Source organism: Capricornis sumatraensis, chromosome 12 (assembly GCF_032405125.1).
Source record: "Capricornis sumatraensis isolate serow.1 chromosome 12, serow.2, whole genome shotgun sequence".
In the NCBI taxonomy this organism is placed as follows: domain Eukaryota; kingdom Metazoa; phylum Chordata; class Mammalia; order Artiodactyla; family Bovidae; genus Capricornis; species Capricornis sumatraensis.
The window spans coordinates 83,133,999-83,159,340 of NC_091080.1; the positions used below are offsets into that span (position 1 = coordinate 83,133,999).

Sequence of the window (25,342 nt, forward strand, 5' to 3'; positions counted from 1 at the left end):
CTATAGAGGAGATCCTTATAACTATTTTATGTATAGTAGTGTGTATATGTCAATCCCCCATCTCCCAATTTATCCTTCCCCCTCCCCCTGGTAACCATTGGTTTGTTTTCTACAACCATGACCCAGAGTGCATTTGTTAAACTGTTACATGTTAACAGAAATGACATATTTCGTGAAAAAAGACTCTCTTTTCCAAGACAAACAGGGAGATATTAGTGAGAATGTCTTTTTTTTATTTTGGGCATTTTTGTAAATATCTTAGGTAAAACTGAATTTGTATGTCTGCTTCTGGGTTGATATTCTTGATATTTCACATATGCTGTAATCCTGAGAATACTCTCTGTACCCTCAAAATGAAAGTGAAAGAATAATGTTATTAGGAGAATGATTTTGACCTTGTGAACCCCATGAATGAGTCTTAGGAAATCCCAGGATGTTTGAACCCCACTTTGAGAACCATTGCTCAGGTTTTTATATTTAGGCATATCTTCCTTTGTTCCACAAGGAATTTAAAGCAGCCTTAAAGTGAACAATAATACAGTAAAAACAAATATTTAGAAATGAGAGTCAGGAAAATCATATAAATAGGATATGAAGTCCAGTAAAATCAACATTAGTTAATATTCCCTTAACGAAAAAGCAGATAGCCATTATGAATGTTAGAATACAGATAAGATTCATTCATACTCATTTACCGTATTATTAAGTACAAATTTTTCAAAAGCAGCATCTTTTCTCCCTGGCGGTTTTTCTTTTTAGAGAAATATGCCTGTGGAGATCATTAAGTCTCTGTTCAGTGAATGGCAGTATGTGACACAGAAGACCCGCATCTTCATTGCCCATAGTCAGTCAGGGGGGACGTGTCTTATTTTGGGCAGTTGGTGTAAATACTGACAGGCCCTTTGCCGCCACGCTGTCCTTTCAATTTTGGGAGTGAAATACTTGTGTGACGTAACCGCTGTGACAGTGAAGTAATCCAGTCAGACACTTTTTCTGTTTGTCTGCCTAATAATCATGTATAACCATACTTTGTTACTGTCATACTCCTGACGACTGGAAGGCCCCATCAGTGGTGTCTAATTGCTGTTCCTCCACATGTAACTGTTCCGCAGCTGACTGGAAGTACCGGCACGCGGGGCTCATGGCCTTGTCCGCCATTGGGGAAGGATGCCACCAGCAGATGGAGGGGATTCTCAACGAGATAGTAAATTTTGTTCTGCTTTTCCTTCAGGATCCTGTAAGTACCAGTAAATATTTGATTCGTTAATATATTGCCATGGTTTCACAGGGGACCCTGTTGCCTTTACTAACACCCGGGCTCCTCTTCCAGCATCCCAGGGTGAGGTATGCGGCCTGTAATGCCGTGGGACAGATGGCTACTGACTTTGCACCTGGTTTCCAGAAGAAATTCCATGAGAAGGTAAGTAATGAGTCTGCAGACACTGGAAAACTCCGAGAAGAGGGGTGGCGTTTGAACAGCCTGTGTGATTTCATGTCACAGGTGATTGCGGCGTTGCTGCAGACCATGGAAGACCAGGGCAATCAGCGTGTCCAGGCCCACGCCGCCGCCGCTCTCATCAACTTCACGGAGGACTGTCCCAAGTCACTGCTTATTCCGTACTTAGACAGTTTGGTGAAGCATCTGCATTCCATCATGGTCCTTAAACTTCAAGAGGTAAGTTTCACGGTCTTTTAAGCTCTCTGTTTGTCTTGTAATAGTGGAAATCGGAGGGGAAGGTGATTCTGAAAGAGACTTTTCAGGAAACATTAGCAGTTTCTGCCACTTTGAATTTTAAAAGATGAAAGAGAAGAAAGCGAAAAGTGCTGACCACTCTCTTAACCTGAATGACAGACATAGAGAAGATGTGAAAAAAGAATCTTTTTTGTATTAAACGTGTTGAATTCTTAAAATAAGGCCTGGCCATCCAAATAGAAGATGGTTTATAGTTTACAGCTTAAGTAAGAGGTGACCTAGAAACAAGTGAATGATATCAGTGCAGCAGCATGAGAAAGACAGGATGCAGGTAAGACAGGCAGAAACAGAGACCTGGTTTGTTCTCAAGTAGAATGAAATGAAATTCTGCTATCAGACAAAAAGGACGCACAAAATAAAAGCCTTGTAACTCAAATATTCAGCAAACACGAAGTTTCTGTCAAATTGCTATAAAATTTTTTATAAACAGTGTCTGTACTTCAGCTCCTGATGAACTGGTAACAGTTGGTAAACCACACTTCACCTAGCCCTGGTCTAAAGGAGAGCAGAGAGGAAGACAGGAAGTTATAAGGTCCCAGAAGGCAGAGAAGGGGTCTGAAGCAGATGGGCACTCAGTGTACTATGATAGCAAACTAAGAGCGTGATACAGGAACGTGAGTGTACATGAAGACAGGGAGGTAGTCGAGGGCAGATCAGTTAGGTTAGTTAAATCAGGAATAGATGGATCAGATAGGACATTAGAGTAGATTTGGCTGAAGGGTGGCTCTATATAACCCAGTTCCCCCCACGGGACCCGTGTGTGAGATGCAGACTGAAGGAAGGGGCTGCTGAGATGGGATGGGGGAAGAGGGTCGTGTGTGTGAGAAGAGCTGTGCGGAGGCAGAGTAGCCAAGGAAGAAGGATGTTCCTGTGGGATCACAGGCCGGTCATGACGTTAACCACAGAGCATATGGGAGATGCCAAAGGAAGGAGTGAGCTCACCTTGCAGAGCGGTGTGTGGACTCAGGTACAAGTAGAAAGAGCTCTGCCAAGAGTGGCTGTGGTTGATGAGGGGGTGAAGGGCCAGAGCAGTTGCCGGCTCAAGTGTTTCTATGAACCCACAAGGAATTACAGAATAACATTGCCAGGTGCTGACATGGCCTGACCACAAGTACCCAGGAAGGATTTTCCTCGGCAGCTCAGAGAACACTGTGGATCGTTGGTGCAGGGGGAAGGCTGATCGCACCTGTTGCACCAGGGTGGAGAAAGGGGGCATCTCTCAGGGGTGTCCTCAGTGGTATTTTTCTGGAGAGAACTAGAAAATAAAGGAATGGGCCATAAAGGGAACTTTCTCCACGACCTAGTCGGACAGCACAAGATATAAAATTAAGTAGTGGAAATAAATGAGGAATGATGAGTAAAATTAAGCTTGCTGGATACAAACATTTGAGGGAGTTCACATTTATGCTCGAGAATTAGCTGTGCTTTGAGATAAAGTGGACACAAGTGAGGAGCGCTGTGCTGACAGGGGAGCACCTCGCAGATAGTTCAGGGGGCTCTTCCGTGTGCGCTGAGGCCTGGTCTCCACTCTGGCTGCCGTGGGGCAAGCTCAGCGTGCAGTCTTAGCGCAGCCCTCGGGAACTGGCCAGGAGTGTTTGCCCCATCTTCTCTTCGGGGCTGATGTTCTGTTGTCTTCCTTCCAGTTGATCCAGAAAGGCACCAAGTTAGTTTTGGAACAAGTTGTGACATCTATCGCATCAGTTGCAGATACTGCAGAAGAAAAATTTGTCCCCTACTATGACTTATTCATGCCATCACTGAAGCACATTGTCGAGAACGCAGTTCAAAAGGAACTCAGGCTTCTCAGAGGAAAAACTATTGAGTGCATCAGCCTCATTGGTTTGGCTGTTGGGAAGGAAAAGGTAAGTGATTTATCAACAATGTGTTGGGTTTGTTCTGTGTCATCTGGCTTTGGGGGCATCAAGGGTACCAGAGGGTTTTTTCTTTCTGATAAAAGGTTTTCTGAAGACTTACTGTTTTTCATCATCTTATTCTTGTATTACTTTAATTTTATATATAACTTGTCACCTTCATTTTTTCATTGCTAATAAGATTTCTTCTTAACTCAGTTATGCTTTTGAAACCTTCCCTTACATGTGTGGGCTTATCTCTGGAGGCTTGTGGAATTCTAGACCCATATGTTCAGTTTCACCCATATTTAAACATACACTCGAGGGACCCAAGTCCAGTGCTTGAGACTCCGTCTTCCAGTGCATGGGGCACAGGTTCCCTCCCTAGTCAGGAAACTAAGACCCACATGCCTCAGGGTGCAGCTGAAAAATTTTTTTTTTTAAACTAAAAAAAAAGTGCTTGGGAACATTCCAGTTGCATTCCTATTAATCCCAAAAGCTTTGAGTGTCCCAAGAGAAATACGCATTTAGTTCTTCAGAAAATAATTATAAACTAAATATGCATCTAGATCTTCAGAAAAGAATTAAAAAGGACCATTGACCATTGTGTTTTTCTTCCTAGCCAGTATCTCAGCTGTCAAAGCTAACCCAGAAAAAGTTTCTGCTATCAGCCCCTCCCATTCTGATTCTCAGAGCTTTTAACATAGAACCTTTCTCTCTGGTCTCCTCCACAAGTAGCATTTTTATCTTACAAACGGTTTTCTGGGAGACACTGAGAACCCAATCAGTAAAACATTTTTATGTTCCATACTCTGTATTTTGGCTTTCAAACTATCTTTGTACAACACTGCCTGTTTATACAGTGGAGATTGCCAAAACTAAACAGAGAAGTGAAAATCATACAGTTTTTGCATCCTCAGTCACTCACTCGTGTCCAACTTTGCAATCCCACGGACCATAGCCCACCAGGCTCCTCTGTCCATAGTAGGATTTTCCCAGAAAGGATATTGGAGTGGGTTGCCATTTCCTCTTCAGGGGATCTTCCCAACTCAGGGATTGAACCAGAGTCTCCTGCATTGCAGGTGGATTCTTTACCACTGAGCCAACAGGGAAGCTAGGGAACAATCCAGAATTGTTTTTCTGAATTTGAGTTACCTTTTTACTGCTGGAAATACATAAGCCATGGACCAAAACTGGATGCCACCAGAACTATCTTTATACTGTAATTCATTTTGACTTTCACTGGAAAACATTTTTCTAGAAATTCTAGAGCACTAAATTCATTGAAGTATATGCGAAAACTTCTCTATATAGTACTTTTATCTGAGGGGTTAAAACTCATGTGGGAAATGTTAATAGATTTGGGGAGAAAGATTTATTGTTAGGTGAGAAACAAAATTAGGTGGCAGTAATATCTCTGTGATGAGATATACATGAATAATAATGTGTCTTCCCCAAACGTTTCCTTCCAGTTCATGCAGGATGCCTCCGACGTGATGCAACTGTTACTGAAGACGCAGACAGACTTCAGTGACATGGAAGATGACGACCCTCAGGTACAGCAGCGCTCACAGTCCCCTCCATCCTGGTTGATAGCACAGGGCTAAATACTGAGAAGAAAAATTGAGCAGTAGGTTTCTTGAGATAATACCAACCCCTGGTGTCAGGGACATTCTTCGGTGGCTTTCCACACTGTGCACACCGTGTGTGCATGCATGTGTTTACTTTTGCACACCGTGTTTTTCCTCAATCGATTTTCAGGCTGCTACTCTTGTGACTAAAGGTTTTTGGTGCTGCTGATCTCCATTATCCTAGGTGCTCGTGTCTCCTCACTTCCCTCGAGCAGTGTCATCCACAGTCGTGGCTTTGGTGTTCCTCCATAGGGTTGTGACTTCAGTCACTGAACGCAGGGTTTATTTATCCAACCACTTCCAAGACACGTCTGTTTGGATGTCTCCTGGCCCGTTCAGTGCCACGTGACTTCCTTCCCCTTTCGAAAGCAAAAGGAATGTCGCAACCAACAATTTTAGAATGTGTTGTGCTCTTTTCTCTGCCTAGGAACAAACATCCTGTAGCTTAGAAAGAGCCATTCCCACTCAGCCTTTCTAACTCCTGCCCAGATTTCCTGGCCAGTACAAGTCTCAGTGGTGGGTGCTAAGGACCCAGTCGTAATAATGTCGCAAATGTCTACCCTATTCTTGGTGCTGTTCCCAGTGTCTGCTGCACAATGAGCATTCAATAAATAATTGTTGGATTAAATTTTAACTTTACACAGCCATGCTGTAATTGTTTTCCATACTTAAATTTTTTTTTTCCAAACACGTTTTTTGGGTTTGTTTTTAAAATTAGGAGTAGGGGAGTGTGTTTGCACATGCAGCCACATGAGGTAAACAAGTATATAAATAGATACCGGAGGGTAAAAATCCCTTTGTGGGAAATAGAGATGAAATAAAACCAGATTCTCTGTAGGTACTTTGTAGTGATTAAAGTCTCCGTAAATTGAGTAGTAGAAGAGATATCTTAAATGTGGATGACCCCCTACACAGAAAACTTAAACAAAGAGGAGAAAGGGGTGATTAATATTGACTGAGTGGAGTGTTAGGCTGTAGGCAAAGTCAGGTGAAGTCCTGCCTTGGGGAAAATTAGCGGCCAGGGGTTGATAAGTCTAAGTGGATTTTTGTTACATGATTCATGTGCTGTTATGTTCTGCTTCTTGTAAACAGGAAAAAATAAGACATAGCACTGGTCTGTCTCTTGCCTCACCTGTTGTCTGTATCCTCATGTGGAAGTTCTCAGTGACTTTTTATGGTTTCTGAACATTTTAAGTATGTGATCTTTAGCACACTTGTTGCTTGAAGGGTCAAAATAAAACATCATTTTTATGAGAAGGGGAAAGGGGCTTTACACATTTGTGAAATATCAATTTAAATTTAATTTTTAATTGTTTTCCCCCCAGATCTCTTACATGATCTCCGCATGGGCCAGGATGTGCAAAATCCTTGGAAAAGAATTTCAGCAGTACCTACCAGTGGTGATGGGGCCTTTAATGAAGACAGCTTCAATTAAGCCTGAAGTAGCCCTTCTAGATAGTAGGTGTCTTCATGAGGAAGTGGCACTTGTAGGATTTCTCTTTGTTGTCATTTTTAACAAAGTTAAAATGAATTTTCTTTGATTCTTTGTTAATAGCTCAAGACATGGAGAACATGAGCGATGATGATGGTTGGGAATTTGTGAACCTTGGAGATCAGCAAAGTTTTGGTATTAAAACTGCAGGGCTGGAAGAAAAGTCAACTGCTTGTCAGATGCTGGTAATTATGTTTTCTGAACTTTATTTTACAACTTCTCATGAATGCATGGGTGTGTGTAAATATATTTCATAGGAGTGCTTTTTATAGATACTGAAGAAGTTAGTTTGAAGAGCCAGGAATGTATTCTTTAAGAAATAAGATATATAAACCTTTAGACTCAACATTTCCACTTATGGATTTTGATCCTAAAGAAATCATGTGGATGAAACCTTTCATTACCAGTGCTGTTTTTAATAACAAGAACAAAGTGAATAGCCCAGATACAGTGAATAGCCCAAATACCTGTTGTTAGAAGATGATCAGGAAGCACTGTGCCTTGGACTATTACGAAACTGTTACAAAGCTAACTGAGGGAAGGATTTCTGCCCATTTTGTGCTTAGTGTATGACAGGGGCTAAGGAATGTTTTTGAATGAACAAAAATATGTTCATAGTATTAAAAATAAAATTGGTATGATTTCATTGTATTAAAAAAGACCTGGTAGGAGAACCAGGATATTTACAGTGATTATCTTAACCTGTATGAGCATGTGTTATAGACAGGGAGGGGTAAGTTTTCTTTTGTTTTTAACTGGTTAAGAGATTATGGTAACACAACTTTGTGAGTCAACTAAACTTGAGTAAAAAAATTTTTAAGAGATTCAGTTCAGTTCAGTCACTCAGTCGTGTCCAACTCTTTGCTACCCCATGAATCGCAACACGCCAGGCCTCCCTGTCCATCACCAACTCCCGGAGTTCACTCAGACTCACATCCATCGAGTCGGTGATGCCATCCAGCCATCTCATCCTCTGTTGTCCCCTTTTCCTCCTGCCCCCAATCCCTCCCAGCATCAGAGTCTTTTCCAATGAGTCAACTCTTTGCATGAGGTAGCCAAAGTACTGGAGTTTCAGCTTTAGCATCATTCCTTCCAAAGAACACCCAGGGCTGATCTCCTTGAGAATGGACTGGTTGGATCTCCTTGCAGTCCAAGGGACTCTCAAGAGTCTTCTCCAACACCACAGTTCAAAAGCATCAATTCTTCGGCGCTCAGCTTTCTTCACAGTCCAACTGTCACATCCATACATGACCACCGGAAAAAACATTTTATGATATAAATCTAGCAGTTAAGTAAGCCTAAATAAAGACTAATGGCTTCAATTTTATTTTTCTATTAACAAGGCATGGTTTTCTAATTCATTTAAGCATATCTCTTGAACTTACTCTTATCAGTGCCTGGTGTGCTTATTTACTCTATTGTGTTAGACTCTGTGACCACGCGGACTGTAGCTCACCAGGCTCCTCTGTCTGTGGAATTATCCAGGCAAGAATTCTGGAGTGGGCTGCCAGTAGCTCCTCCAGGGAGTCTTCCTGACCCGGAGATTGAGCTGCATCTCGTGCATCTCCTGTATTGCAGGCGTATTGTTTACCACTGAGCCATCATATTTGCCTATAATTTATAAATGTTTTGGAATTTTTATAGTATCTTTCAACTTGAGAAAAAATATAAATGTAATGTCTTTTATATTTACATAAACCCAATTATGAAATCTTTTAATGTGGTAAAAGAGAAAAGAATTACTTAGGATGGTTTTTTTTGTTTGATTGTTGTAATGATTTTTTTTTTTAATTCAAAACAGAAACTCATAGCTGCAGATTTAAAGAAGAGATGTGCTGTGGTTACACTTTCATGGTTTTTAAAATAACTTTTTATATTGCCTTAATTAAGTGGTATCTTTCGTTTGAAGTATTTTCAGAGTACGGAAGCTTTTGCTAAGTTCTTCCCCACACTAAATAAGAATATGAAGCATTCCACCTTTTGAATGACAATATATTTTACAGTTGTTTCATGGCCCTTTCCCATTTTACAGTTCCCATGAGTTAAATGACTAATTTCCGTGTCCTGCATACATACAGCTTTAAAAGTAGTTAGCTCTAGTTGGGGTAGAACAGTCTGTGGTCCTTAAAGGTTTGCAGTTTGTAGTAAAAAACAAATGTATAACGTGGATCTTGATTTCTCTTCCAATACTTTTATTTCAGGTTTGTTATGCTAAGGAGTTAAAAGAAGGCTTTGTGGAGTATACTGAACAGGTTGTCAAACTCATGGTACCTCTTCTGAAATTTTATTTCCACGATGATATCCTGTAATTTTTGAACAGAAAAGATTTCTAGATATACTTAAGTTGTAGAAGTATTAGACTTTGTGCTAGCTAAAGTAAGTGGACATCACCAGTATTCTGTTTGCACTGAAGGTGGTTTCAGATTCTTAGCTTGTGCCTTTGTTTCACTTGTGCCAAAAACCTGAAAAGGAAAATGTCAGCTATCCACTAGTTTTGACAGTTCTCTGTGAAGCACTGAAGATTTTTAAGGACTGGGATTTTATTAGCAAATATCTGTAATGGTGTATTGCCTCTTTCCCCAAATATCTTTTGGTGATGTTAAAGTAAGATTCTTTTCAATAGGTTAGAGACCAGCTTAACTTTCTAGCTTATTTCAAATGTGGATAATACCTCTGGGGAGAAATGTCTTAATAAATCTGCATGTAACAATTGTCCTCTTCGATATAATGCTAGTTGTAATAAGTATAGGTATATTTTTACACCTTTTTGCGCGCGTACGCACGCACACACACACACACACACACGTTAAGATGGGTTAAAAAATGACAGCACAGTGGAGTGAGCCACAAACAGACCTGCGGCCCCAGAGCCCCTCGGTTGCGGTTCCTCCCGTAGCACCCCACGGTGGCACCCTTCACAGGAGGTGGCTTTTCCCCAGCAGACGTCCTGTGATGCCTGAGGACAGGATAGAATCATTTCTAAGAGGAATTCTCAAGACATTTATTTTAGACATGATATTAGATGGGGGAGGCAACTCTGCAGAGACTGATTCAGGAAGAGATCCTTGGCAGTTTTCTTAGTAAAGTCATTACTTCAGTTGCCTTTGTAAGAAACGGACTACCTGAAGTTTGGGGATAGGTATATCCTGAGATGCTGTGAGAGTCCTGGCTCTTTCCTCAGTTATTTTTGTGTTGAGGGGTTATATTTGAACCTTTATTCCTGTTATATTTTAGGTGATTGGAAAGACAGGAAGTATGCCTTGGGGCGGGGAGACTTGTGTTTTTATACACAGGTTATATTGAACGCAAACTCTTGGAGAGCACTCTTAGATAAACAGAAGTTGCCTAGCACTCCTGTTAACAACTCACGGAGCATTTCAGCATGTAAGTGAGCAAAACAATAGAACAATCTTGAGGATAGTAATCACACTAAATGTCGTCTAAGGTTCGTTTGAGTATGTTTTCCTTAACAATAAAACGAGTTCGAGTGGCAGCAGCAGAATCCATGCCTCTGCTCCTGGAGTGTGCGAGAGTTCGTGGTCCTGAGTACCTCACACAGATGTGGCATTTTATGTGTGATGCGCTAATCAAGGCCATTGGCACAGAACCAGATTCAGATGTCCTCTCAGAAATAATGCATTCTTTTGCAAAGGTAAATATTTTTTCTGCAAAATTAGTGCAAACAGTTTGTGTGTTCATATATTTGTCTTAATAGATGGGGGGATTTTTTTTTTATGCTGTAACATAATTTGCAACCAAAAATATTTCATATTTTGGTGTTATCACTTTTTTCCTTATTTTTTAAGAGTAGCTGCTCTTGTATTCTGGTCTTGATTAGTTTCCATCATCATTTACCTAGTAATCCAACCACCAGTTGACACTTGGGTGTCATCCAAGTCAAGTCTAGTCCCTGTCCTCTTCTCTTTCCCCTAAATCTCTGTTTTTTGCTGTATTTCTTCTTTTTGCTTGAGCCTCACTTAATCTGCTCCAGAAGCCATTCCTTCTTTCCCTCACAGTTCATTCACCTTCCCTCAAGCATTAACTTGCTCTTGAGTCACTCCCCATTTTCCAAGGCTCACAACTCCATAGCTTACTCCACAACTGGGTTTAAAAATTCTTTGTCCCCATTTGCACTCCTCAAATTCAGATTTTCTGTTACTTTCCCAAAGAATGCATGCTTCCATGCCTTTGCTCATCTCATTCCCTCCAATTGTGGACAAGCATAGTCTTCTCTAGCACCATCTCTGTACAGAATATGCATGTGATAACTGAGCTTCTTAGGAGCTGGTTGGTCTTTTCCATCTTTGAATTTGCAACACCCAGCATAATTCCTGGCACTTAAGACATGCTCAGGACATGTTTAAAGGAAAAATATTTTTTAAATTATTTTCTTTAAAGTAGTGATGTGGTAGCAAATATAATCCAAGTGTATCTACTGTTTAATCTCAGGGTAGGAGTTATGTTCATTTTTCTCAATGCCTCCATCTGATTCTTAATGGAGTTTAACTTTGACTCCAAAAACACTTAAATCTTACGAGTCGCTTTCTTTCCTCAAACTCATTTTTAGTGCATTGAAGTCATGGGAGATGGATGCCTTAATAATGAACACTTTGAAGAGTTGGGTGGTATACTGAAAGCTAAACTTGAAGAACATTTTAAAAACCAAGAATTGCGGCAAGGTAAGTTTTCCACGCCTTTATTTCTGGATGTAATTCTTGACCATTTTTGGCTACCATTTAAAAAGACATTTATTTGGGTGTGTTTTAGTTAAAAGACAAGATGAAGACTATGATGAGCAGGTGGAAGAATCACTACAAGATGAGGTCAGTTACTCTGTTTAGAACTTAACGTATGTGACCATTTGCATTAATGCTTAATTTTCTGATTCCTCTGACTTCTCCTAAAAGGTACTTCTTAGTAATCTTCAGCAGAAGAATCTGATGTGTGTTTTGTTTATTAGTTTAGAGATTAAGTGGATTGAAGTTGGCTGGTTTGTGTTTTGGGTGCTGTGTGTGCACTTCTTTGCAGCGACCTTACATATAAAAGCCCTTTGGAGTTCCCTCGGATCTTCTACACCCTCTCACAACACTCATCTGTGCCTGCTGGTGCTTTCCCCATCTTAAAGATGAGTGAACTCAAACTCAGATGTTAAGTGATTGCCTAGAGCCACACTGTTGACACTCGTGCTTAAGGCCAGGTCTTTCTGTAACACCAGCTCTCTTTCCCCTGGACCACAGAATTGTGCAAATTCCCCTATAAACAATAGGCGTGTGGTTGACATAATTCTTCACGTTGTTACTCAGAACTCCTACCATCAGACCACTTGATGCCATCAGCATATGTCAGCTCTGTATGTAGGGTCTGCCGTGTGTGGCATGTGGCCATCTGATAGACCCATGCTGGCTCGTGGGACTCATCCCTGTCCTCGGCAGGTGCTCACCCTGACACGCACATGGTTCCCAGGGATGAGGTGTTGAAAGTAACTGACCCCACATCTCCCCACCATCCCGCTCCAAAACTAGAGATGTCCTAGAAAACAAAACAGTAAAATCGCTCATTTCAGAACTTTGAAATTTGGGATAGTCTTTCAACCATCTATTTTAAATATATTCCAAGGAAAGTATTTGCAGTAAGTGCAGTACTTGAATACTCCTTCTGTCTTTCTATTGCCAGACAAGACATCACTGGAGTAACCTCAGTCTCTGGACTCTTGCTATACTCTTAAGAAAGTGACAAGAAATTTAATTTTCTGTGTTTCTTAAGATTTTTTTATAGTAAACGTTACGAACAGTGAGGACACTTCTTAAATTCATACGTACTTGTTTTAACACATAGTATGCCCACTTGGTTTTTTTTAGGATGATAATGATGTTTATATTTTGACCAAAGTGTCAGACATTTTACACTCAATATTCAGTAGCTACAAGGAGAAAGTGTTACCATGGTTTGAACAGCTGCTTCCGTTAATTGTCAACCTAATTGTGAGTATTACCTCTTTTTAACAATTATTTTAGATAGTTGACCTGAAAATCTATTACAGCATTTGAAAATTTTGACACTTTCAGGTTAAAATGGATCCTAGAAACCATAGTTTTCACCGTACCTCTTTAATTTACTGAGTTTTTTGCATTGCCTTGGATATTTTCTCAATGTATGCTTGGAAGTTTACTAATTAGGTTTTCTATAGTCCAATTAATTTATAATGCAGTCTAAAAATATACAACTGACTTTTTATTATTTCAGATTATCTATACCCTGCTAAATTAATAAATGGAAACAAAACGGTTACAGGTTTTTGTTTTAAAGTAGACCCTAGAAAATTCAGTTTTGATCTATATTATGTACCACCAGCAATCATAGGTTCTGGGTGATAGCATTACATATTCAGTTTTTTAAAATGTATTATAAATTAAAAGCAGTCATTGGATATTTATCCCTTTTTGGATTTTAATTTTGTGTTTTGTGATACTTAGTAGTACAGTATGTTTTTAAAAATGATTTACGCCCGTGACATCCTGTTGAATCAGAACTATGAAGTTTGCAGCTTTTGCTGTTGCTGTGCTTTTCACATAGAGCATTGCCGTTGTCTTTTTGTAAAGTGAATGTTTGTGCGTAGATGCTGCTGTCATTCTTCTTCACACTTGGTAGTTTCAGGTGGTGGAAAATCTAGAGAGTAGTTTGAGGGTTGTTATTCACAAGAACTGATTGTTGCAGTGTTTATTTTTCATTACCTGTATCAGGAATATCCCTGTGACATGACAGCCAGTAGTGAATGTTTGTTTCTTTACAGTCTTCACTCCAGTATCCAAAGCTTAAAAGAATGTCTCTTTTGTAGTGTCCGCATAGACCGTGGCCAGACAGACAGTGGGGACTGTGCATCTTTGATGATGTCATAGAACACTGTAGTCCAGCCTCATTTAAATATGCAGAATATTTCTTAAGGCCAATGCTCCAATATGTATGTGACAGCAGCCCGGAAGTCAGGCAGGCAGCTGCATATGGCCTGGGAGTCATGGCACAGTATGGTGGCGATAACTACCGTCCTTTCTGCACAGGTATTTCTGTTTATCTGGTTACACGCGTTTCACCCTAGACATCCCTGTTAGCCCTGCCTTGCTCTCTGCCCCGACCCTGAAAACAGTATACACTGCTTCCTTCTCATTTCCTTTTGCAAACACCTTATTATAGCACTTAGACATTTACCATCCTCATTCGCATAGTGATGGGAATGAAGTCTGAGTGGGACCAGCGCCTCCTCGCCCCACTCCCAGGGTGCAGTTCATCTGGGGCTTGGAGGGCGTGCTTTTAAGGCATGTCTTGGTCTCTGTGAGTTCAACATAGGAGTAGAGCTTGGAGGCTTTTAAAAGTTGTAGTATGCTGAGGTGATCAGGAGTGCAAGTCTGGAGGCTGCTGACCTCTTAAGGCCTATGAATTAATGTAGTGCGGCTGGTCCTAAGCACACCGGGCAAACTCCCTCTCCCCCTGTCATGGTTCTGAAGTCATGAAAACAAAATGCTCCTTACACTTGAACATTTTCTCACTGTGATTTGTAGCTGGACCAAAAATAATACATTTTTTTGATCATTTGCATGAAAATGAGCCGTGAACTGACTTCTTTGCAAATGCTTGTTTTAGAAGCACTTCCACTGCTGGTAAGAGTTATTCAGTCTGCTGATGCTAAGACCAAAGAAAACATCAATGCTACTGAGAACTGCATCTCAGCGGTGGGGAAAATGATGAAGTTCAAGCCTGACTGTGTGAACGTTGAAGAAGTCCTCCCACATTGGCTCTCTTGGCTTCCACTGCATGAGGATAAAGAAGAAGCTGTTCAGACTTTCAGTTATCTTTGCGACCTGATTGAGAGGTAGGCAACGGGACAGGGCAACCTTATTTCCTTCCCCTTCACGCAGCTTGGTGCTTCCTGTGCATGCCTCTCAGGCGTTCAGGTCCTAATAATGCTGTGTTTATAAATCAGGTTAAGAAGCCTTATCACAGTTAGGAGTGCCTTATAATCACATCTAATTTTGAGTTATTTGTGGGATTCAGTTCAACAGATGAGGCATTATAGAATAAGATGTTCAAGGAAGATTCTGTTCTGTCTTCCACCCCATTCATTCATTATTTTATCCATTCAGTTATTAGCTTTACTGAGGCATCATTGGCATATCATTTATTAATAGAAATGAGATGAAAGAACATGGGTTAGTACTGTTATTTGACCCTCTGAAATACTAGTGTTTTTCTTTGAATTAAAAAACCAGTGGTCTAAGGGAAATGTACCAGATGGGCACTCAGGGTCTGGCCCTTGACCTCTGGCGTTAGTAGTGTTATTTTGTGTCTATGAGTATTGCTAAGAATTAGAACAACCAGGAGGTTACAAAAGCTATCACATCAAAGTTGTGTCCATTGGTAGTCTGGGCTCTGTCACTATTAACTACTGCTTTTAGTTCATAAATAAATCCAGGGGCTACAACCACTTGTCTCATGGAGTTTGTAGAAATGAGCCAGTGGGTGTATTCCTTCACACCTAAGTTCTCATTGGTCATGCAAACACTGGAAGTCTCTCACTGAGGACATCATTAAGGAATGCTTCAGAGCCATTGTGGAGACGCGTTAACCTGCTCTTGCCTCTGAAGTGGCCCATTCTCCATCATGCTGCTTAATCTTCTCTCTTGGAAATGACTGCTCTGGAATTTTCCTAATGAAAAAGATGAAACTAGTCAGATTCACTGTTAGGTTTCTTTCCATTAAACTCGACTGGAACTTATTTCCCAGTTTACTTTTGAAATGCCCTTACGTCTTTTTTGAACTTCAAATTTATTTCAGAAACCATTCTGTAGTATCTAAATAAAATTTATGTTAAGGAACTGTTCTTATATGTATGGTTTACATGGGAAGAAGCTGCAAAGCTAATCAGGTTTCCTCCTACTGGATTTAAAAGGCAGTTGATTTTAGTGCATAATCATTGTATAAGGAGGGACCTAATAACAGAATTTGGTATTGAGGGAAGGGTATGGGAGAGTATATGAGTGCTTGAGTGATTTTCTATTACAATTTTCATTTATAATTGTTTTCTTCTCTTATTTCAGTAATCACCCAATTGTTCTTGGCCCAAACAATACCAATCTGCCCAAAATATTCAGTATAATCGCAGATGGAGAAATGCACGAGGCAATTAAACATGACGATCCTTGTGCCAAACGTCTGGCCAATGTAGTTCGCCAAGTACAGGTAAGCTGCTTTAGCTAAACTGGGAGAGAAGAACTAAAATGGTTTAGGGGTTTTTTTGTTTAGTTTTGTTTTTCTGTATTTTCCTCTATTAGAGGAAGAGAATAGAAATTCAACAAGCTAAGGAAATTTCACTTTTATATTATCTTGTCATCAAGCCTCAAATAGATTATACTTAATATAATCTACCCATATATTCTCATTATCTATTAAAACTGAAACCTTTGTCTTAAATCTGAGATTAGCACATACTCATTATGTTAGTTTTCTATATATATGTGAAAACAGAAAGACGAGATGTTAATCGTAGTAACTGTCAGCTACCAACGTTGTATAATCGTTTTCCTCCCTAAGTGGATGTGTATAGATAACTTGAACAGGGCATCAAAAGTGTAGCTTTATTAATGTAAAAATGAGAAAGCTTACTGTGAGTGAAACAAACTTCATAGGAATGAAAGGATGTCTTGCTTCTGCAGTGATGTTCATCACACTCATCTGTTGGAAAGAAAGTATTTTGGCATCCCAGTAATGGTGGTTATGAGAGTACTACCCAGTGATTGTTTTGCCAAATCTAAATATGTAACGTTGTTCTTTCCTAGACTTCCGGAGGACTGTGGACTGAATGCATAGCGCAGCTCAGTCCCGAGCAGCAGGCAGCCATACAGGAGCTCCTGAACTCTGCCTGAAGGGCCTTACTACCACCACCAGAAAACTAACTCCAAATAAACGTTTACCCTTTTGTTTAGGTTTCTTTGTTTTGTTTTTGAGCTAAAGAGAACGGTAGAGTTGTGTGTAGGCCATTCTTCTGCAAAGCCACAACAGCAGAACGAGAAGCCCTGGGTTTCAGGATGGTGTGTAAGTGGATGTCCCCCACCCGACTACTGAGGAAGCCCCATGAGCCCTGCAGTAACACTGAAGAGTATTTTTCTATTGGTGTAACCCGCCCATGTGAAGGCGAAAGGGAAATAAAATTAATTTTCCTCACTAGATGTAAGGAAACTTAAGACAAAACAGCTTTAATTAAGATCCGTTCCTCAGCATAGATGTGTGTGAAAACAAGTTGCTATACACCTAGTGTTCATTCTGTTAATTGCAGTGTGAGTCTTTTTATGGGGTAGAAAGAAGCCTTCTACCCAGCAAGCTCATAGATCCAAACATTGAAGAAAAGCTGAAGACAGAAACAACAAGCATGAAAATGTTACTTTACGTCACTTTCGGTCCTTTTCCCTGAAAGGCTTATGCGGTGACTCAGTTTGGAGATGCAACTTTACGTCACTTCCAGTCCTTTTCCCTGAAAGGCTTGTGCAGTGACTCAGTTTGGAGAGCTTTTCGGCTTCCAGCCCTTGAATGTGAAGTATCGTTGGCATGTCTGGCAGTGGTCTCATTCACTCCTCAATAAACAGCGTTGAAATACAAAAGGAGTTTGTGTAAAAATTCAGTACTGTCTGGCTTTGATTCATTTAATGTTTTTAATATAAGAGTAATATTTTTAAACTGCTAACAATGGCTCTGAATTTTGTTTCCCCCTGATATTTTCCTCGTGCAATTCAAAGTTAGAAGCATCTAGTTTTTACCATTTTCCACTTTAATTTAAGCTAAGTTATGATACACCTGCGCCATTCACAATTGATGTGCAAACTTCAGTCGTTTAAAGCTAGCATTGTTCTTGTTAGAAAAAAAGAATTTGGCTTAGTATTTTTATTGCAAATTGTAATTGCTATGGAGCCACACACAACTTTTAAACTTTTAATTTTATGATAAGTATTATGGCTAAAATTATTTACTGACAAATTCAGTAAAATGTGTGAATGTTTTTTTCTTTATGTATTAACCTCATAGCAGTAAATGACTTGCTGTTGTTTCTTTAAGGAATTTTTCTAAGAGGTCTTACTAGATTTCTGTTGAAACTCAAGTGTTAACAATTTTATAGTTTGTACTGAATTTAACCGTGATACAAAAATGAATTTTATGCCTAGATCAGAATTTAAAATTAAAGGTTTTTTTCTTTAAATGATTTGCATTACTTTATTAAAAGTAAATCTGAAATGAAGTAGAAAGTAGAATAAATTGTGTAAAGATGGATTGCTTGGGAGCAAATACCCTTCACGTGTATTTTGTTTCCAGCCCAGAAGCTTTGGTATCTGGCAGGACAAACACCGTGTTGAATGACTTCTCAAGAAGATGATTGCTTTCAGTGGTACCTGTTTGACTCTCTTAATATGGTGGGAGGGGATATTTGAAGCTGCCTAATAGCCTGTCTTCCTGTTGGAGTAAAATGTGGTAGGACAACCCCTCAGTCCTTTCTTAAACAGAATGCTGTTTGGAAAGCTAATTCGTGTAGCGATAGCAATCAACTGGAGCAATTTAGATTTGCCTTTTTTTTTTGACTTATTACTATACTTAAAACATGTTAAAAATGTGGTGTGTGCTCACCTAAGTTGAGATGGAATATGGTCGGAAGATGGCTACATATTTTTTTGGAGAGTCTAGTGTTTGTGGAGGGCTATACTGAGCACTTACTTCAACGTTTTGGAAAAAGTCAGAAGACATACACAGGGGTCTAAGGTCCCTGAAAGACGTAGTTGGGTACAGATCAATCAATTGCAGGTTGACTGCATCCTTCTGCATAGAAATAGAATAAATAATCGGAGTTGAACCAAATTAATCAGAGAAGTTTGGTTTTAAAGACAGTGTGACATGATCCTGAAATCGAGGGCTTGTAACTAATTGTGACACACAATTCTTTGAAATTACCTGGGGAAACCTTCTTAACACCTCTATAAGATTTTGTCTCAAAGGTGAAAATTCATGTTTTTTTTCTTTTTGTACTAAGCTTAGTGGCCTTGCATGACAGCCAAGAATGATATATTTACGAATCTGAGCTATTTCTAGAGGAAAAAAAATGTGTGTGGCCCTTACATTTTCTGGGTCTTTTGTAACACAGGGTTAAGCTATGTGCGTAAGTGTCAGAAATTTTTAGCATAACTCATTTGGAATATTTTCTTAATGATGTAAATCTGAAGAAAAGCAAAATTGTCTTAAAGCTCATATGATCTTTCTGTAATGAGAGTCAGTTTTATCGTAACTCTGTAGTTGTCATTTGACTAACAAAACCATCAGTAAATACATAAGCAAATAAACATCCGTGATGCACCTGGTCTCCTGATAAGGGGCAGTGCATACTTGCAGTGCCTTAAGCGTTGTATCCTCGTGATCTCATGTTGAGTGACGGCCTATCTGGAGGGCTAAAGAGCTAAGCTAAACGGTTCACTTAGTAATTAGTGCACCTTCATTCTGCCTACAAGTATTGCATCAAACCATCTGGCTCTCGGCTTGTTCCGTAGAAATCACTTTGTTCCTCCTAACCCCCTACCTCAAAGAAGTCATAGCCAAAATCTTTCATTTCCTCAGCCCTGAAGGTATGAAGCTTTAGAAGGAAGTGAATTACCTGCAAGGAGTGGGGTTGGATTTTTACTTCCAACACTTGAACTTCTGACCAGATAGGGTGTTAGAACCATTCTGGACTGACTGACTCCATCCTCCCCCCCCCTCCAATTTTCCCTCACACAATCTGTAATCCTGACAGTCGGTTGCTGGACAATATTTGGTCATGTTTTTTCTGTGTACGTTGTATGTTTGAGTGGATGAATACAAACTCTTTGAAGATAAACTATAGCTCAGTTACTCATTTCTAAGAAATCCCAAAGCAGTATGATCTTAGTTTTTGTGTAAAATGCCACAAAAATTATTTACAAAAAAATTCCAGTTAGAGTAGCAGAATATTGTTTTGAAATGTTTAGACAATACTTAACGGGTGTGCCAGTAGACTACAGAAACAAGATGGGCCATCGTGCCTGACAGCTGATTAAAACCTTTGGGTTCCAGAATCTCAGGGTACACGGTACATGTGCTGAGACTCCAGACAGGCTAATAACTTCAGTATGTTGCCTTCTCTTTAAAACGGGAATAAAATAGTACCCACCTTATAGAAAATTGAATTGAGTTTAGAAGTCAGGCTTGGTATTAGCTGTCATTATTTACATTTTCATTTTTTCAAAATCAAGTATTCTTTTTTTGCAAATTCCTTGAAGAGCCTCAGCATTGTGAGGCAGTTGTGAAAAGGATCAACATCTTTGCAGAGTCAGCAGAGTGGTGCCAGGAGTGTGTCTGGCCGATGGAAATGGGATTTTACTTGCTCAGCACCAAGTGGCTGGTGTTTGGAGATGTGTGTGTGTGGCACTAGCCCTAAAGCCACCCATTACCGCATCTGCACCGCGACCTCAAAACGAAGAGCTTGCCCTTGATTAGGGAACACACTTGAAGCCTTGGGTGGTTCTGTCCACCAGACCAGGGACTCTTGCCCTTCCGGTGACTGCCGCCCCTGCAGGAGGAGGTCTCCATGGTGGCCGTCCAGAGGTGGGCAGCCTGACCCCACTGTCACCAGTCGACCCTTGGGAAGCTCTTCCACCTTTCTGTGCCTCAGTGCTCACTTGGAAGCTGTCCATCTGGGCATTCCAGCAAACTGCACCAGACACTGAAGTCTGGCCTCTGCTGGTCACTGAAAAGCCTTCCCTGAGCGGAAGCGGTCTCTCCACGTCTCTCCACCACAGGCTGTGTGGCAGATGGCCCATGTGGGATCCCTCTTTTAGGGCAACCAATGGCTGCTGCTTCCCACTCTCTTGCACACACTCCTGGATTTCCTCTAACCCCTCTCCCCTTGGTGGCTTCCCCGGTGGCTTGGACGGTAAAGAATCTGCCCACAGTGTGGGAGGCCCGGGTTCAATCCCTGGTTTGGGAAGATCCCCTGGAGAAGGAAATGGCAAACCCATTCCAGGATTCTTGCCTGGAGGATTCCATGGACGGAGGAGCCTGGCAGGCTAGTATCCATGGGCTGGCAGATGGACAGAACTAAACAGCTAACGTTTGAACTACTTTCACTGCTCTCCCCTTGGAGGAAGATTATAAACAGCCATTGAAATGAAGTAGATCCCCCTTTGATCAGGAAATAGTGAAAGAATGTTTATAGGGTTACGACCCTGTTGCATCTTCTTACTAAAAAACACACGTTGAAAGTTCATTATTAAAAGGCCAGAAAAGATAGTTCTACTTCGGGAAAAACAGCCCATCAGTGTTGCCATGTTTGTGAACTGGGTCATATGGGGAATGGTTACCACTACTATGAATGATCAATAAGCCTTAAGGCAGATAAGCTCTTATGGCTGCTGTCTCAAGACGAATCACCAATTCGGAGACATTATAATGCATTGAAATAACCGCGTCTTAAAGAGCAGTTAGTGAAGGTGCATACGTGGAATGGAGGTTGTGCTTGAGGACACTTTTTAGTGTCAGAAAAGGGATTGCTACTCCTTCCAAAGTTAGAAACCTCAAGGGTCCGGTCAGCAGAAGCAGAGTGAGGGGCACCTCCCTGGCCCTCAGACCTGCCATTCACCCTTTGGCAACTTGCTTTACCCACACAGCCTGCCCACCTCCAACACAGCAGCCAGTTCCTGGAAGTCACTCCCAAAGGCCTGCAAAACGGCTCAGCCAGCCAGCCCCGAGCCCATCCCCACATCTGACTGGTCATCATCCCTTTCCATCCCAACTCTTCCCACCTGATAAGTGAGCCCTAGACCCACAGGCTTCCTGCCTGAAAACCACTGTTTCCACCTGAAGGTAGGGTCTTTCCCTCTGCCCGCTCCTGCTTTCTTACACAGTATACAGAGAGCATTTGCATCCGGATAGCTCAAAGGTCAAGATGGGATGTTTGCAATGAACCAGGTCAAGGTAAGAAGCAAATGCTCTCCCCATGAAAGTGAAAGTGCTCAGTAACACTTTCATATGGAAAGCATTTGCTTCTTACCTGGACGGTTTATTGCAAACATCCCATCTTGACTTTTGAGCTATCTGGATGTTGTTTAGTTGCTAAATCTTGTCCACCTCTGGCAACCCCATGGACTGTAGCCTGCCAGGCTCCTCTGTCCATGGGATTTCCCAGGCAAGAATACCGGAGTGGGTGGCCATGCCCTCCTCCAGAGGATCTTCCCAACCCAGGGATCAAACCTGCGTCTGCTGCTCGGCAGGCATATTCTTTACCTCTGAGCCACCAGGGAAGCCCATGCTGCTGCTGCTGGGGCTGCTAAGTTGCTTCAGTCGTGTCCGACTCTGTGTGACCCATAGACGGCAGCCCACCAGGCTCCCCCATCCCTGGGATTCTCCAGGCAAGAACACTGGAGTGGGTTGCCATTTCCTTCTCCAATGCATGAAAGTGAAAAGTGAAAGTGAAGTCGCTTAGTCGTGTCCGACTCTTAGCGACCCCATGGACTCTGGCCCACCAGGCTCCTCCATCCATGGGATTTTCCAGGCAAGAGTACTGGAGTGGGGTGCCATTGCCTTCTCCGAGGGAAGCCCATAGATTACCTTATTTCCAAATAGTTTCTTCTGGGTGCTCCAAAGGCTTCCTCTGATTGGTGTGTGGTGGAAGGTAGTGGTGAGGATTGGACGGAATCCTGTAACCACGGTGTAGCATGCCTGGGGAACTCCAGGAGTGGCTGTTACTTGACAGCTGCATCCAGGCCTCGGGGGCCAGTCCCCAGTCAGGCAGACATTCCAGATACCAACAGAAGTTGAGAGTCTGTTAGCGATCGGAGCCTCCTGCTTCTGAACACTTTGCTGGAAACATTATGGAAAAAAGCACTGACATATTTTCTCAATTCAGGTGGTAGGAGCAAATGGATAAGTAAGGGATGCTCTCTGCCTTTAGTTCTCATACGTCACAAAAATATGTGGATATTTTGAGAAAGGGGCCCAAATTCTCGAGAGTCTTAATTTCCTTTTTTAATCACTTAAATTGTACAAAAAGGGCCACCTGCACCTGGTTCAAAATTTAAGGTTTATAAAACATTATTCGGTGAAAAGTCTCTTCCCACACTTTCTCCTTGGCCACCTCCACCTAGTTCTACTCACAAGGAGAACTTGGTCCCTCCAGAACATTTTTGCTTGATGCAATTCATAACCACCTTCTGGAAGGAAATTAGCATCCCTGGTGAAAATGCAGACATGTCTTTCTGTGGATATGAATCTCAGGTTAAGAACTACTCTGAGAAACTGCCCACCCTCCTAGGTAACCTAGCCTGAGTTCTTTAAAACATTTGGTTATCCTCTCCGCCGCCCCCCGCACCCCCGCACCCCGCACCCCCCGCACCCCTGCAACCCCCGCACCCCCCGCCCCCGCTATTAAGTCAATAGTGATTATCTACCCTATTTTCTTCTTCTTTTCTTTTGGCCTCTAAATACCTCTGCTATGAAAGAAATTTTTTAAACTGGCCAACTCAAGGTCTGTGCCCTTGCAATACATGTATCATAAAGTTCCCACATAACTAAATTATCCAAAAATTATTTTTTTAAAAACATTCTCAGAAGGAAAAATTGTCTATTTTAATGTATCCTTCCAGGATGATAAACATTCAAATGCATTTTTGGAATAAAATTACCATCATTTTGGTTAGGAATTAATTCTCAGTATTGAACTTTGTTAAAGATGGAGGTTAAATGTCTCTTGTAGTATGTGCAGTGCTGGTTACCATCAAAATTTTAAAACTAGCTCATTATATGGATTTAGAACCTCATTTCATCTTAAACTAAGTGACATCTGGCCAAAATCCTTTTATACTAAATCAGCATAAAAAGTTCCACTCTCTTTAGGGAGCATATTTTCAAGAATGCATTTTCCTAAATTAATTGTCTCATCATTTATTTCATTTCATCTTTTTTAAATTTAATAACACTGTTCTGTTTATAATGTGTGTATTTTGTGGTTGCATGCTATTTTAATAGCAAATGATATCAGTCTGCTTCATTCATAGTAGTAATTTAAAATTTTCCTTTAAAAAGTCACTGAGTCCTGATGAGATGGATGAAACTGGAGCTGATTATACAGAGTGAATTAAGCCAGAAAGAAAAACACCAATACAGTATACTAACACATATATATGGAATCTAGAAAGATGGCAATGACGACCCTGTATGCAAGACAGGAAAAAAGACACAGCTGTGTATAACGGACTTTTGGACTCAGAGGGAGAGGGAGAGGGTGGGATGATTTTGGAGAATGGCATTCTATCATGTATACTATCATGTAAGAATTGAATCGCCAGTCCATGTCTGACGCAGGATGCAGCATGCTTGGGGTTGGTGCATGGGGATGACCCAATGAGATGTTATGGGGAGGGAGGTGGGAGGGGGGTTCATGTTTGGGAACACATGTAAGAATTAAAGATTTTAAAATTAAAAAAAAAATAAAATTTAAAAAATAAATAAATAAATAAATTTTAAAAGTCACTGAGTGGATTTTTAAAATTATAATGTAAACAGAGGCACAATTGCTTTGAAGTATGGCAAGTACATGGACAGTATCCATGAGTGAAGTTCAGGAAACACTTTTTCTTGGATGAGGTTTGCAACACAATTGTATAGGTCCAAGAAGCTTTGTTCTGCTTGATTTGAAGAAATACAGTGTGGTAATTATTCTGTCACGTTAGATGAACAAAAGCCAGCAAAAAGAATATGGCTCAGCCAGTGAGACACTTGGAGGTATGAATCAGAGGAAAACAGGAGAATTGCATAGGTTGGTTGGGGTTGGGGGGGCAGGTTACTTTTCATTTTGAAATAATTTTCAAAGACAAAAACTCCCAGGTATCTTTTATGCATATTTTAAAATACTGTGACATTTTCTGACTCCCCTGAGAGTGACAAAGACTCTCCTTAACCCAAGTTCTAATCAGACTCCTTTCAGCTGTTTCCCTCACCTTGCTGTTGTTCAGTTGCTCAGTAGTGTCTGCCTCTTTGTGACCCCATGGACTTCAGCACACCAGGCTTCCCTATCCTTCACCATCTCCTGGAGCTTGCTCAAATTCATGTCTGTTGAGTCGGTGATGCTATCCAACCATCTCATCCTCTGTTGTCCCTTTCTCCTCCCACCTTCAATCTTTCCCAGCATCAGGGTCTTTTCTAATGAGTCAGTCCTTCAAATCAGGTGGCCAAAGTATTCGAACTTCAGCTTCAGCATCAATCCTTCCAATGAATATTCAGGACTGATTTCCTTTAGGATGGACTGGTTGGATCTCCTTGCAGTCAAAGGGACTCTCAAGAGTCTTTTCCAACACCACAGTTTAAAAGCATCAATTCCTTTGATAGAGAATATAAAGACCTTTGACTATAAAGACCTTTGTTGGCAAAGTAATGTCTCTGCTTTTAATATGCTGTCTAGGTTGGTCATAGCTTTTCTTCCAAGGAACAAGCATCTAATTTCATGGCTGTAGTCACCATCTGGAGTGATTTTGGAGCCCAAAAAAATAAAGTCTCTCACTTTTTCCATTGTTTTCCTATTTAT

The 25,342-nt window shown here is 40.9% G+C and overlaps 1 protein-coding gene across 1 annotated transcript in view; it reads left to right on the top strand.

Annotated features, from left to right (window-relative positions):
* IPO5 (importin 5) overlaps positions 1-17,908 on the top strand; it is a 41,718-nt gene extending 23,810 nt beyond the window's left edge. Inside the window, exons 11-26 of the mRNA XM_068984743.1 lie at positions 1,113-1,237; positions 1,331-1,420; positions 1,502-1,675; positions 3,397-3,615; positions 5,076-5,159; positions 6,560-6,692; positions 6,790-6,911; positions 8,928-9,024; positions 10,206-10,378; positions 11,294-11,405; positions 11,494-11,549; positions 12,585-12,707; positions 13,562-13,781; positions 14,362-14,590; positions 15,816-15,957; positions 16,554-17,908. Coding sequence (XP_068840844.1) covers positions 1,113-1,237; positions 1,331-1,420; positions 1,502-1,675; positions 3,397-3,615; positions 5,076-5,159; positions 6,560-6,692; positions 6,790-6,911; positions 8,928-9,024; positions 10,206-10,378; positions 11,294-11,405; positions 11,494-11,549; positions 12,585-12,707; positions 13,562-13,781; positions 14,362-14,590; positions 15,816-15,957; positions 16,554-16,640 — 2,186 coding nt within the window. The 3' untranslated portion in view covers positions 16,641-17,908. The remainder of the gene's footprint in view (positions 1-1,112; positions 1,238-1,330; positions 1,421-1,501; positions 1,676-3,396; positions 3,616-5,075; positions 5,160-6,559; positions 6,693-6,789; positions 6,912-8,927; positions 9,025-10,205; positions 10,379-11,293; positions 11,406-11,493; positions 11,550-12,584; positions 12,708-13,561; positions 13,782-14,361; positions 14,591-15,815; positions 15,958-16,553) is intronic.
* The last annotated feature ends 7,434 nt before the right edge of the window (positions 17,909-25,342 follow it).